Source organism: Lactuca virosa, chromosome 3, assembly GCF_052849685.1.
Source record: "Lactuca virosa cultivar CGN04683 chromosome 3, Lactuca_virosa_CGN04683_v6, whole genome shotgun sequence".
Lineage (NCBI taxonomy): Eukaryota > Viridiplantae > Streptophyta > Magnoliopsida > Asterales > Asteraceae > Lactuca > Lactuca virosa.
Window position 1 is genome coordinate 151,561,696 of NC_136428.1, and position 14,764 is coordinate 151,576,459.

At 43.0% G+C, this 14,764-nt stretch overlaps 1 protein-coding gene across 1 annotated transcript; it reads left to right on the forward strand.

Moving 5' to 3' along the window:
* The first annotated feature begins 13,538 nt into the window (after window positions 1–13,538).
* LOC145164173 (uncharacterized) lies at window positions 13,539–14,411 on the forward strand. The gene has a single exon (XM_079082899.1). It carries the CDS (start codon window positions 13,539–13,541, stop codon window positions 14,409–14,411), a length of 873 nt encoding a protein of 290 aa, XP_078939025.1.
* Window positions 14,412–14,764: the final 353 nt, after the last annotated feature.

The window sequence follows — 14,764 nt, forward strand, 5'->3', positions numbered from 1 at the left end:
AGACGGTAATATCATATAAGTCTTCAAACCTAGAGATATGAGTTGTTACCTATGAGTTGGTTGTGCATTGATTACACGTAAACACATCAGTAACTTGATGTTATAAAACGTGCCTTTGTGTGCAATTCAATAAGTAGTAGAACAAGCATATGAGTCGAAGTTTATCTGTTCCTTCTAGAAATAGAAGCGATATCTGGGCCCCTCGATGATTTTGTGTTGACCCATGTACCGGGCCCGGTCAGAACTAAATTGATGTGTTCAGTTAAGTTCTTTGTCAAACAAATCGGAAATCGAGAAACAACTGCTAGACAATAAGTAAGACATTGTTCCATGTATTTGTCCGGCTGATATCATGAGAGCAGAGGATTATATGATCACTTATCTAAAATGGCGCTTCATAGTTCACAAGAGCTTTCGAGAGCTACGATTGCCGGTTGGTTCCTGAAGTAATATAGGCAAATACAATTATTAGACTTATCCAAGTGGGAGTCTGTTGGATAAGGTGTCTAAGTCCATAACTTATTTGGTATATACTTGACCCGACCCGGCATGGTCCATTTGGGTTGCACTTCACCCGAACTAGTTATGGATAATTTTATGAGAGTTGTATACTTACGATTTATTAATATATTATAAGTTATAATATATTAATATAAAGTCATGTTACTTAATTAGTTTTAATCTTGAATTAATTATGAATTAATTTAGTGATTAAAAGGAAGACTAATTAAATCATGGGCTATTATATTTATATGGTGTGGGCTAACACTCATTTGGACTGGGCTAAGTTTATATGGAAGTCCATGGATGATCCATGGAGCTTTTACCCATGGATCCTTGGAAGAGGAAAAGACATGGGTTATTAGGGTTTCACCCTAACCATGTACACTATATAAACAAGCTTATGTTGCATGAAAAAGACACTAATGTGTGTGTAAGTGTGGTAGCCAAAATCAAGAGTTAGTATACTCTCTCATACATCTTTTCCAAGTTTGTGGTGATTTGTGATTTCCATTTGAGGCATTCACATTATTGGTGCTTGCCTCTCAAACTCCAAGGAATCAACAATCAACAAAAGGTATGTAATTCATCTAGTTCTTTTATGGTTAAAAGTACCCCATGCCATGCTAGATAGGTTATAAACCTAGGAAAATAATATTTTGCATGTATCTTAGACAAACATAGATCCAAGGTTTAATAGGGTTGCATGTACACTTAGGAAGTGTTAGAATGCTCAAAACCCAACACAAACTTTATGCCATTGGAACCCCCATGCAAGTTTTAGGGTGTTACTTTGGCCTTTTTAGCCCCAAAAGGCCATGCATGGAAGAAAGGTTAGGAGCTTTACGTCTCCAAGTGATGTCTAAGGCCTAACTCTAGGTTAGGATGACTTAGTTTGGAGTATTATGGCTTTTAGACCAAGATCTATGTTCTAGGGAGCTAGGGTTTGAGCTAAACCCTTTGAGAAGAACTAATAGCGGGTAAAGTTGGAAACTTTACCCTTAAAAGTATATTCCCAGGATGTAGATAAAGTATGGAGTTTGGATATGTGGGATAGGAGCTTAATCCATTGAGATGGTTCAAACAGACAGAGGAACTCGGCGAGACCATAGAGGGACTCGACGAGTTGAGTTGGTATGTCCCGATCCTGTACAAGGTGGAACTCGAAGAGTCTGTGAAGGGACTCGACGAGCTAGTTCTTGATTTACCGACTAAGTGTAGCAAGGGAACTCGGCGAGTCAGAAGATTGACTCGACGAGTTGAGTCAACTCAAATTGTTGACTTTGACTATGACTGAGTGTTTACTCTTACTGGGACTTTGACTTGACCAAGGTTGACCCGTAAAGGGGTCTTAACATAAGGAATAGTATCTAAGTGGTTGTTTTGTATGGGGAGTGAGTAGAGCCCGTCGCAGGAGCCGAGACGTTCAGCTACTTCACTCGACATTTGAGGTGAGTCTTCTTCCAGTAGGAACGGGTCTTAGGCACCAAGGCCAGCCCAATTATGTATGTTAGTATGTTCCAGATTAGGATCCGATGTCGGGCGAGCCTCGATGTAGGTTTATATGTTTTCCGGATTTCGATCCGTTGCCAGGACGGTACTCGAAGAATGTTAGTATGCTTGATGTATTTATGATTCTTGCATGTGTATGTATTTGTATGAATCCGGACCACGGTTCGATGCCGGGGCAGCTCCCGAGGAATGTTTGTATGTTTCCGGATTTCGGTTCGATGCCGAGCGGGGCCCGAGGAAAATGGTTATATGTTTATATTTAAGTGATTATGCTTATGTTATATGTGTTAGTAGTTTATGCTCATATGTATGCCGAGATGTGCTCGATGCCGGGCAGGGCCCGATGCCAGATGCGGTCTGATGCCGGGCGGGGCCCGATGCCGAACAAGCCGATGTCGGGCAGTGCCCGATGTAGTAGGGCGGGGCCCAATGTATGATATATATGATTATATGTATGGTATGTGCTAGTTTGGGGAGACTCACTAAGCTTCGTGCTTACGGTTTTCAGCTTTGGTTTCAGGTACTTCCGCTAGTGAGGGGAAGAGCTCAGGATGACTGCATGGCACACACCACAATTTTTAGTCTGGGAGGATTCACTCTAATGTTTTGACATATGAATTTGATACATTGATAGATATTATGATATTTTTGAGATACACGATCTACGACTTTTATATTATGGATGATACTTTTGGTTTTTATTAATGAATTTAAATGAAAATTTTGGGCTATGTTTTTGGGATGTTTCAAGTAGGTATCAGAACCTTGGTTTGAGGGATTCGGGCATACTCTCAGGTGTGTCTGAACTCAAACTAAGGACTTGGTATAAAAAATTTTCAAAGGAAAATCATTTTTTTTATCAAAAGAACTTTAAAAAGAGAAAAGAATTTTGAAAAGAGAAAAGGGTGTGGTTCATGTAATCAGCTGACATCAAGTAAGTACTCCCAAGTTATCCATACAAGTTTATGTTATGTTATGATATGAGAACTGCATGCTAGATTAGGGCTAAGGATCTAGGAAGGATGCCTTATGTGCATGTTATATGTATATCAGCTTTATGAACTGCATGCTAGTACAGATTAGTCAGTGATATGATGGCATGATTAGAATATGCTTGATTATGTGTACTCAATGCTCAAATGCTGCTTGCTTTGTGCTTTTAGGGGTTCTAGTTATCTTTAACTAACTAGTAAACTCGTAGTATGTGAGATCCCTCGAGTTATGATAGGTATTCTGATGATTGTTATGGTGTATTTTCAATATGTTGACTCTACGGACTAGGCCAGTTGGCACTTCAGGCACTGGTGAAGGATCAGGCTCGGGCTCTGGAGCCGGGCAACTAGATGACCAGATGAGGGAGTTCATCTCATATGAGATCACGCACAACATTGTAGACTAGACTCCTCTGATCTTTGGTACGATCAAGGAGGGTATCACGGAGCTGTTGGATGAGAGACTGAGTGCCTTCCGCACCGAGGTGGCGGCCATGATGGGGTCGCGTATACTGACATTAAGGGAGTTTCAAGCTTGCGGTGCTCCAGACTACCATAGGGCTCGGGACCCCATTGCTAGCAGTAGATGGTTAGCTAATGTTGGCAACGCGTTCCGTACAGGCCGATGTCCCGAGGGGGACAAGGTCTGACTTGCGTCCTGTCTTTTGAAGGACAGGGCACGTGACTCGTGGGAGGAGGTCGGACGAGCCATTGTAGATGATACAGTTCTGATTGCGATGACCTGGAGTGATTTTTCGACTAGGTTCAGAGCCGAGTTTGCACTTGTGATCGAGGTGCAACAGCTTGCTAGGGAGTTCCAGGATCTCGAGCAGACGACTGAGACAGTGGCGGGGATCACCGCCAAGTTTAGGGAGAGGTCCCTTCTCGTTCTGAAGTACGTGGATGACGAGGAGATGAAAAAGGCCCGATATCATGAGATGTTGTGGAGTGATATCCGCCAGTTTGTGAGTTCATGCAGCTGCAAGACGCTGGAGGATATGATTGCTAGGGCTCGGGAGAGGGAGCTGGATTTGGAGATGGAGAGGAAGAGGAAACCAGATGGGGTTCAGTCAGGTAGTTCGGGCAAGAAGCCCAAGGTATCAGATCACAGATCAAGGAGCCAGCAGGGTCGCAGCCGGTGCGACAAGTGCGGCAAGATGCACGAGGGGGAATGCAGGGCGGGGAGTTCGTGCTGCTTTAAGTGCGACCAAACATGTCACATGAGAAGGGATTGTACAACTACCACCACCACCACAGCAGTTTCGGATCTGATTTGCTTTCAGTGCAACCAAAGGGGCCACAAAAGGCCCAGTGTCCGGGTTTAGCAGCAGGACAGGTGGCGGAACCCGATCCTGCCACATTAAGGATTACAGATGGCCGTCAGGGCCGGACAGAGGTGCCTACGGCGAGGAGCAGGGCTTTTCAGCTTACTGTAGAGGAGGCACATGTGGATCCTGATATTGTGATGGGTATGTATTCTCTCCTTATCTCTTTATTTGTATTGATTGTCGCTTATGTTTACTTTTTTCGTTATAGGATCGTTTTGAGTGAACGGTATATCAGCCATGGTGTTGTTCGATTCGGGGGCCACCCAATCTTTTGTGTCGCTTGCACTTAGCAGGCAGTTTGTTGGAGCTTTGGGGGAGCTAGACTGTCCTCTGGATGTAGAGATAGCAAATGATAGGACCGTTCGGGTTGTGAGGGTGCATCGGGGATGCACACTACTGTTGTTCGACGAGCAATTTTCCGTGGATTTGGTCCCCATTCCCCTACGAAGGAAGAAGGATATAGTGGGTATGGACTGGTTGAACCCCAATGGGGCGGTGATCGACTGCTAGCATCAGATAGTGAGAGTTCAGACTCCTAGTGGGGGAGAGTTAGTGATTCAGGGCGAGAAGCCGCAACATGGGCTGACTTTATGTTCAGCAGCGAGGGCGAGGCGCTACCTTCAGAAGGGTTGCGCAGGATATGTCGCCTATGTTATGGATACCCAGGATAAGGGTAAGGCGACAGTGGATGATATACCGGTCGTGTGAAAGTACCCGGATGTATTCCCGGAGGATTTGCCTAGGATACCTCCGGAAAGACAGGTTGAGTTCAGGATTCACCTAGTCCCTGGGGCGGCTCCGATAGCCAAGGCACCATACCGGTTGGCTCCTCCCGAGATGCAGGAGTTGTCTACGCAGCTGCAAGAGCTGCTAGACAAGGGATTTATCAGGCCGAGTTGGTCGCCATGGGGAGCCCCGATCCTGTTTGTAAAGAAGAAGGACGGTTCACATCGAATGTGCATAGACTACCAGGAGATAAATAAGGTAACGGTGAAGAACCGTTATCCCCTCCCGAGGACTGATGATTTGTTTGACCAGCTACAGGGTGCATCTTTGTTCTCCAAGATTGATCTGTGATCGGGTTATCACTAGATGCGAGTCACGGGTGAGGATGTGCAGACGACAGCTTTTAGGACTTTCTATGGTCATTATGAGTTTGTGGTGATGTCGTTTGGGCTCACCAATGCTCCACCAGCGTTCATGGATCACATGAACCGCGTGTGCAGACCGATGATGGACCAGTCTGTGATAGTTTTCATTGATGACATCTTGGTTTATTCCAAGACTCAGGAGCAGCATGAGGAGCACCTGAGGGACATGCTGGAGACTCTAAGGAAGGAGAGACTTTTCGCAAAGTTCACCAAGTGTGAGTTCTGGTTGCGCGAGGTGTTGTTTCTGGGGCACCTGGTCGACCAGAAGGGGATTCTGGTTGATCCAGCCAAGATAGAGGTCGTGATGCAGTGGGAGGTTCCGAGGTCTCCAACTGAGATTTGGAGTTTTCTTGGTCTAGCGGGTTATTACCGAAGATTCATTCAAGATTTCTCCAAGATCGCTGTCCCTTTTATCCGACTGACCAAGAAGTCGGTGACATTCCGTTGGGGGCCTGAGCAACAGGCAGCTTTCGAGACTCTCAGATAGCGGTTATGCGAGGCACCGATCCTGACGTTTCCGGAGGACGTCGATGAATTTGTGGTTTACTGTGACGCTTCGATCATGGGCATGGGTGCGATATTGATGCAGAGGGGTCACGTGATAGCTTACGCTTCTAGGCAGCTGAAGCATCATGAGGCTAACTATCCGACACATGATTTAGAGTTGGGGGCTGTGGTTTTTGCTCTCAAGATATGGCGGCACTACCTCTATTGGGTTCGTTATACCATTTTCACGTACCACAAGAGTTTGAGGTACCTCATGGATCAGCCGAATTTGAACATGAGGCATCACCGATGGTTAGATGTGGTGAAGGATTACGACTGTGCGATCCTTTACCACCTGGGCAAGGCGAACGTGGTGGCCGATGTCCCGAGCCACATGGCAGCGGCGGCTCCGATTTGAGATATATGCTTGAGGATGATAGTGATTATCCATTGCTGGAGCGGATCAGAGAGGCATAGGTTGAGGGCCTGAAGGAAGAACGCCAGAAGTGCGAACGGATCGTAGGCCGGGTGACCTCATTTGATTATGACAGTCGAGGGCTGCTGACCATGCATGGGAGGGTCTAGGTTCCGTACTGGGGCGGAGTACGACAGGTTCTGATGGATGAGGCCCACAAGTCGAGGTTCTCCATCCATCCCGGGGCGACGAAGATGTATCGGGATCTTCGCCCTGATTACTGGTGTCCGTGCATGAAGCGGGACGTATCACGGTATGTAGAGAGGTGCTTGACCTACAGGAAGGTCAAGGACGAGCAAAAGCGACCCCACGGTAAGATGCAGTCGTAGTATATTCCTGTGAGGAAATGGGAAGATATCACTATGGACTTCATTATGAAGCTTCCCCGGACCGCACATGGAGTAGATTCGATATGGGTCATCGTGGATCGGTTGACCAAGAGTGCTCACTTAATCCCGATCCAGGAGAGTATATCGGCTGAGAAGCTAGCCGAGATCTACGTGCATGAGATAGTGGCATGACATGGAGTGCCTATCTCGGTGGTGTCAGACCGAGATGTTCGTTTCACTTCCCGATTTTGGAAGCGGTTTCACGATGAGATGGGTACCCGTCTCCACTTCAGCACCGCTTTCCACCCTCAGACGGATGGACAGAGCGAGAGGATGATTCAGACTCTCAAGGACATGTTGAGCGCATGTTTTTTGGACTTCGGTGGCAGTTGGGATACGTATCTTCCATTAGCGGAATTTTCGTATAACATCAATTACCACTCTATCATAGATCGACCTCCCTTCGAGATGCTCTACGGGAGGAAGTGTCGGACCCCAATCTGTTGGGGGAAGGTCGGTCAGAGAGTCATGGGGAGTATTGAAGTAGTACCCAAGACTACTGAGAGGATCCAGCAGGTCCGGAACAGGCTAGAGACTGCTCAAAGTCGGCAGATGAGCTATGCCGACAAGCGAAATTCAGACTTGGAGTTTCAGGTGGGTGACATGGTTCTCGTGAAGGTGTCACATTGGAGAGGTGTCATCCGTTTCAGAAAACGGGGCAAGCTAGGCCCCAGGTACATTGGTCCTTTCAGGGTTATAGCCCGGTTGGGCAAGGTAGCGTACAGATTAGATCTTCCAGCAGAGATCAGTCAGATCCACAACACTTTTCATGTTTCCCAGTTACGGAAGTCCTTAGTGGATGATTCAACGATTGTACCTTTAGAGGATATTCAGGTTGACGACAGCCTGAACTACATTGAGAGGCCTGTGGCGATTCTGGATCACAAGACGAAAACCTTGAGGAACAAGGTTGTTCAGTTGGTGAAGGTGCAGTGGCAGCACCACAAGGGTTCGGAGTGGACTTGGGAGCTTGAGGAGGAGATGAGGGAGCACTACCCGGAGTTGTTTCCAGACGCAACAGACTTCAAGGATGAAGTCTAAGACAATTAGGGGAGAATTGTAACTTCTGATTCCTGGTACGCATTTAATTATAATTTATTGATTTTTGAAGAGTTACTCGACGAGTTGGGAGCCCCATACTCGTTGAGTAGAAACGAGATTGGACGCGAGATCTTAAGCCACCCACTTGACGAGTTGAGAGCCTCGACTCGACGAGTAGGTCTGCCAGAATAAAACCCTAATTTCGGGGTTTTGCACCCTATTTAAGCAACTTAATCCCCACTTGCTGGCCTTATCTCCAGCCTCCAAATCCCAAACCCTAATCCACGAAACCCTCGAGCTTTGAGTGAGTTGTGACCCATTTTTGAGTGAACTTGGTATGATTTGAAGCTTGTAGAAGAAGAAGAAGCTAGAGGGTTCCAGGAGAAGATTGTAGATCCAGGAGCAACTTCTCATTCTCTTCATTTTCTGGTAATAAAGCTACAACCTTGCTTAATAGCTTGATATATCTCCTTATCTTCACTTTATGAGGATTTTGGTCCAAGAAGCTTAGTCCTTAGGATATGGACGTCCCAAGCACGGATCCCTTTAGATCTGGATTCATTGAGGATTGTTATGGTATAAAGGTGCAAAATTTATGCCATTAGATCCCCCTTGCAAGTTTTAGGGTGTTACTTTGGCCTTTTTAGCCCTAAACGGCCATGCATGGAAGGAAAGTTAGGAGCTTTACGTGTCCAAGTGATGTCTAAGGCCTAGATCTAGGTTTGGATGACTTAGTTTGGAGTATTATGGTTTTTGGACCAAGATCTTTGTTCTAGGGAGTTAGGGTTTCAGCTAAACCCTTTGAGAAGGACTAATAGCGGGTAAAGTTGGAAACTTTACCCTTAAAAGTGGATTCCCAATATGTAGATGAAGTATGGAGTTTGGATCTGTGGGATAGGAGCTTAATTCATTGAGATGGCTCAAACAGATAGAGGAACTCGGCGAGTCCATGGAGGGACTCGACGAGTTAAGTTGGTTTGTCCCGATCCTGTACAAGGTGGAACTCGACGAGTCTGTGAAGGGACTCGACGAGTTAGTTGGTGTTTTCACGACTAAGTGTAGCAGTGGAACTCGGCGAGTCAGGGGATTGACTAGACGAGTTGAGTCAACTCAAATTGTTGACATTGACTTTGACTGAGCGTTGAATTTGACAGGGACTTTGACTTGACCATGGTTGACCCGTGAAGGGGTCTTGACATAAGGAATGGTATCTAAGGGGTTGTTTTGTATAGGGAGTGAGTAGAGCCGGTCGCAGGAGCCGAGACGTTCAGCTACTTCACTCGACATTTGAGGTGAGTCTTCCTCCAGTAGGAACGGATCTAAGGCACCAAGGCCGGCCCGATTATGTATGTTAGTATGTTCCGGATTAGGATCTGCTGTCGGGCGGGGCCGGAGATAGGTTTATATGTTTTTCGGATTTCGATCTGATGCTGGGACGGTGCCCGAAGGATGGTAGTATGCTTGATGTCTTTGTGATTCTTGCATGTGTATGTATTTGTATATTTCCGGACCACAGTCCGATGCTGGGGCGGCTCCCGAGGAATGTTTGTATGTTTCCGGATTTCGGTCTGATGTCGGGCGGGGCCCGAGGAAAATGGTTATATGTTTATAGTTAAATGATTATGCTTATGTTATATGTGTTAGTAGTTTAGGCTCATATTTATGCCGAGATGTGCTCGATGCCTGGCGGGGCCCGATGCCAGATGGGGCTTGATGCCGGACGGGGCCCGATGTCGGACAAGCCGATGTTGGGCAGTGCCCGATATATTAGGGTGGGGCCCAATGTATGATATATGTGATTATGTGTATGTTATGTGGTAGCTTGGGGAGACTCACTAAGGTTCGTGCTTATAGTTTTCAGCTTTGGTTTCAGGTACTTTCGCTAGTAAGGGGAAGAGTTCAGGATGACTGCATGGCACACACCACAGTTTTTAGCATGAGAGGATTCACTTTGATGTTTTGACATATGATTTTGATACATTGACAGATATTATAATATTTTTGAGATACACGATCTATGACTTTTATATGATGGATGATATTTATGGTTTTTATTAATGAATTAAAATGAAATTTTTGGGCTATGTTTTTGGGATGTTTCATCAGGAATGTCCCCTTTTGAAAATCTATATGGTCACCTACTAGACTACTCTGCTCTACGAGTTTTGGGATGTACTTCTTTTTTCTTTGTCCTCATGTTAAGAGCAACAAGTTGGGGTCAAAATATGCTATTTGTGTATTTTTTTGGGTATGGTGTTGGACAGGAAGGGTATCGTTGATATGATCTTGTTAGTCAGAAGTTATATGTTTCCCGACATGTCATATTTTTGGAACATATTCCTTTCTATTCGATTCCTGCTATAGCACAGAATGTAACGAAGTCAGATCTTCTGCATATTGATCATTTTGATGTGGATATAGAGACTCGGGATTGATCTATTGTGTCTGATCATCAAGTTCATGAGACGACCACTCCTTTAGAAAGTTCCTCGACTCCTCCTTTTCCTGAGTCTGCCTCTTCGACTGTTGAGACTGAAGACCACCTTCACCACCCCTCGGGAGGTCTACCCATCCTATCAAGTCCACCAAGCTTCCAGATTTTGCTTACTCTATGTACTCAGAATCATTTCCTTCATTTATAGCCAACATCCATCATCTATCTGAACCTAAATCATATAGAGAGATTGTATTAGTTCCTCTTTGGAAAAATGAGATGGCCGAGAAACTCACTGCTCTTTATTAGACCGATACATGGGACTTGGTTTCTCTTCATTACCTGGTAAACATACGATTGGTTATCGTTGGGTGTACAAGATAAAAACAAAGTCTTATGTGTCTGTTGAGCGATACAAGGCCAGACTTGTGGAAAAAAGGTATTCCTAACAGTATAGTTTTGACTATGAGGAGTCCATTGTCAGAGTGGCAAAGATGACGACAGTCGGTACTATGATTGGTGTTGCATCCGTTCAACAGTGGAAGGTCTTTAAAACGAATGTCAATAATGTCTTTTTAAATGGTGACCTCCACGAGGAGGTTTATATGTCTCCTCCCCTAAGCGTTCAGCACTAGTCGGGTGAGGTTTTTCAGCTTCAGAAAGCGTTATATGGTCTCAAGCAAGCACCTCGTGCTTGGTTTGAAAAATTCTCCACAGTGATTACGTCTCTTAGATTTGTTCAGAGGAAGCATGATTCGACTTTGTTTATCAGATGCACGAGTGCCATACGGATTCTTTTGTCCTTATATTTGGATAACATGATCATTACTGGTAATGACCATGATGATATTGAGTCTTTGAAGCATGATCTAGCTCATTGGTTTGCTATGAAGGATTTGGGCTTGCTGCGTTATTTCTTGGGCATTGAGGTAGTTCAGTCTAAGAAAGGGTATCTTTTTTCTTAGACTAAATATATATCCGACGTGTTTACACAGACGTGCCTCTCTTACAATTGGACTGTAGATACTCCTCTTGAAACCAATGCACGATACTCTCCTACTGATGGTGTTCCTTTATACGATTCAAATCTTTACCGGGCTATTATGGAAAGTTTGGTTTAACTCACAGTTACTTGTCCAGATATAGCTCATGTTGTTCACGTTGTCGGTCAGTTTGTTACTGCTCCTACATCTGTTCACTGGGGAGATATTCTCCGTTTTCTGAGATATCTTCATGACACTCAATTTCAGACCCTCTTGTTTCCCTCGACGTCATCTCTTGAGTTATGTGCCTATAGTGATGCTGATTGAGATGGTGATCATCATGATCGTAAATGCAGCACCAGATTTTGTGTGTTTCTTGGAGAGTCTAATTTCATGGAAGAGCAAGAAACCTAACATTATCTCTAGATCATCCACGAAGGCTGAGTATCGTGGTATGGATGTGACTACATGTGAGATTATATTGTTACAGTGACTTCTTACAGATATGGGGGTTCACATTTCTTTTGTGACAACAAAAGTGTGATACAAATTGCAAAGAATTATGTTTTCCATGAGCAGACGAAACATATTAAGATTGATTGTCACTTCACCCGTCATCACTTATAACTCAGGACCATATCGCTTCCATTTGTTCCATCAACCTTGTAGCTTGCTGATATTTTTACGAATGCTCTATTGGTGTCTCGATTTCCTTTTTTGTATGACAAACTCTCAATGCTTATTATTGTAGCATTGTGAGTTTGAGGGGGAATATTAGCCCATATGTTATTAGCCTACTTGTTTATGGACTCTTTTGTCTTTAGCCCATTAGGATTTTGTTCCTTAGCTAGCTATTTAATCTTCTTCTTCTTGTTTGTTGCTCTTTGACTTTCTAATAAAGAACTAACACTTTCTCCCTTTCAATATGAATATTGTTCTATTATCATAACCTACTTCTTAACTATACATATTTTACTACCGGATTTGAACTATCAACTCTTTAAAGAAAAACATCTTTTCAAACACCTAATACGGTTAGGCCAATAATTTTTAATAAAATGTAACTATCATTTCAACAAATATATTTTTAAATCTTACATAAAATGCCTATCTAGTTATCCATAACCTTCGTCAGATTAACTCTGAACATGTCACATTGCCACTTACCATTCTAGTTCAACTACTTAATAAGAAAAATTAATTATTTTTATTTTTTGGACCGACTCCCATAACGTTCTGGATGGATCCACCCCATCTACCAACACAGTACAGCAGACCAACTTGTTTCTCCAACTTTTTGTATTTATTGAGGTCTTAAAGTGGGGATTACCACTTGCTACTCTTCAGTTTTGCATTAATTATTTCAGTTTTACTTTAAATTGAATAAATAAATTTTATTAGAAGGTAAATCTATCTTGATTACGCTGCTAAATTCGTTTTGCCACTTTCTACTCTTCCGTGTTCCATTAAGTTTATTTTAGAACAATAACACGAATTTTCTAAATCCACTCAATAAATTAAGTAATTCTCGTGTGAACCGTTAACTATTGGGACAGAATGGTACCATACCAACAGTTAGATATTGATGGACAAAAACAGCAGCAAAATCAGCAAAGAAGACGGATGCGTTTTAGGGATAGAGGGAGTCTTTTTTCTTTTCAGATGGGCACCATCATCTGATTCCGTAAGTGCTTTTTTTTTTCTTCAGATTATGACAATATATTAAGTGGTAAACAATTACTCTGAATCTTATAGTAATTCAGAGCTACCTCTTATTAAGAGGTATTAAGTGCTATGGTGTCCTCTTCTTTGTACTCTTACTTTTCAATTCACATGGAAATCAACACTATGGTTTCCTCTTCTTTGTACTCTTACTTTTCAACAAAAGCTTATTTGACATCAGTGATTCAGTAGATACTTTCTTTCTTTTCTTTCCTTTCGTTATCCAATTAACTTTTAGTAACTATTCTTCATATTGCATTGATTTTTCTATCCGTGTCTCCATTTAATACTGCATGCCTCTCATCCACTCGTTATTCTTGCATAGCTGTTAATAAAAGCCACGTCAATACTGACCACTTCGTTACCCTGATATTTTATTAATATTTTTGCTTCAAAAAGTTAAGAATTCAACTAAATTACACCTCATATGTGCAAACGACAAATATCTCCTTTTTGAAAAAATCATCATAAATATGAGCGTAGAGTAGCATCCTCCATTAGCATACTTGACCAAATCTTCATCCATGGAGAGCTCTACCAAACCTCAGTTTAGATCAATTAGTTTGCCATCAAAGCTAACCCCAATTTCTACTCGAATCAAACTTAACCTCGATAACCTTAACACACTTATACCTTTATGTTCATCGGTAAGCTATCAAACTACTTTTGTATGCTTGGTTGACTTGTATCTCTCTGTCGATGAACTTATTAGTTCATATCGAATCCAACAAGTTGATCTTCAGTGTAACAACAAACTCCTTATCGAAGATGTGCTAGTTGAGTCGACTACGTTGCTGGATTCATGTAGTAACCTCTTGGAGTTTCTGGCTCTAATGAAGAAAAATGTCAGGGCCCTTCAATCTGCGTTGCGAAGAAAAGGAAAAGCTATAGATGCGAGTGGTGAAGCTGATATCATGGATTACTTGTTATACCGGAAGAAAGCAAAGAAGAATATTATGCAGTACCTTCGTTCATTAGAGAAAATGGAAAGAGAAACTGAAGCATGTATGGTCTCTGGTGAAGATGATCATTTGTCGATGGTGATTGGAGTTCTAAGACAAATCGTATCTGCCACCATCTCTGTGTTTCGAGGTCTTTTCTTTTGTTTGTCAGGTAGAACAAAAGTAGATAAGGGGTTCTCGTTGATGTCAAGATTGGTGCCCATGAGTAGGCCAGCTTATGGCAAAATTCAAGAGATTACTACCGACGTTGATATGATAGATGTAACACTTCGTTCTTTACAGAAAAATAAGAGTAAATCCATTGATGTGCAAATGGTGACAGAGAGATTACTAAACCTCGATCATCAGATCGAGGGTTACGAGGTTGAGTTAGACAGCCTTTTTCGGAGACTGATTCAAACGCGAGTTTCCCTTCTTAACATTCTGGGAAACTAAAAATACAGAATATACTCCTCTTTTCTCTGTTTGTAAATATATGGTTAACTATGGTAAAATTTTCTGTGTAATAAGATTATATTGACACAGTTAAATGACCTTTGGACTCATGTGAATTCATTATTAATTTATTGCACACTGTCACATGGCTGTATCGTTCACAACAGTTTATGTGATATGGCCATGGTCGTAATTTATTAAGAGTACTCGGTATGGTATGGTCACCTCCCTTAAAAGGCCACATCAGAGGTAAGAAACAAGAAAAAGGGGTTGGGAAGAAAAATGGATGGTGTTCCTCCATAAATACCCCATTGAAAGGCCAAGAAAGAAGAAAAATAGAGTAAGGAAGAGAG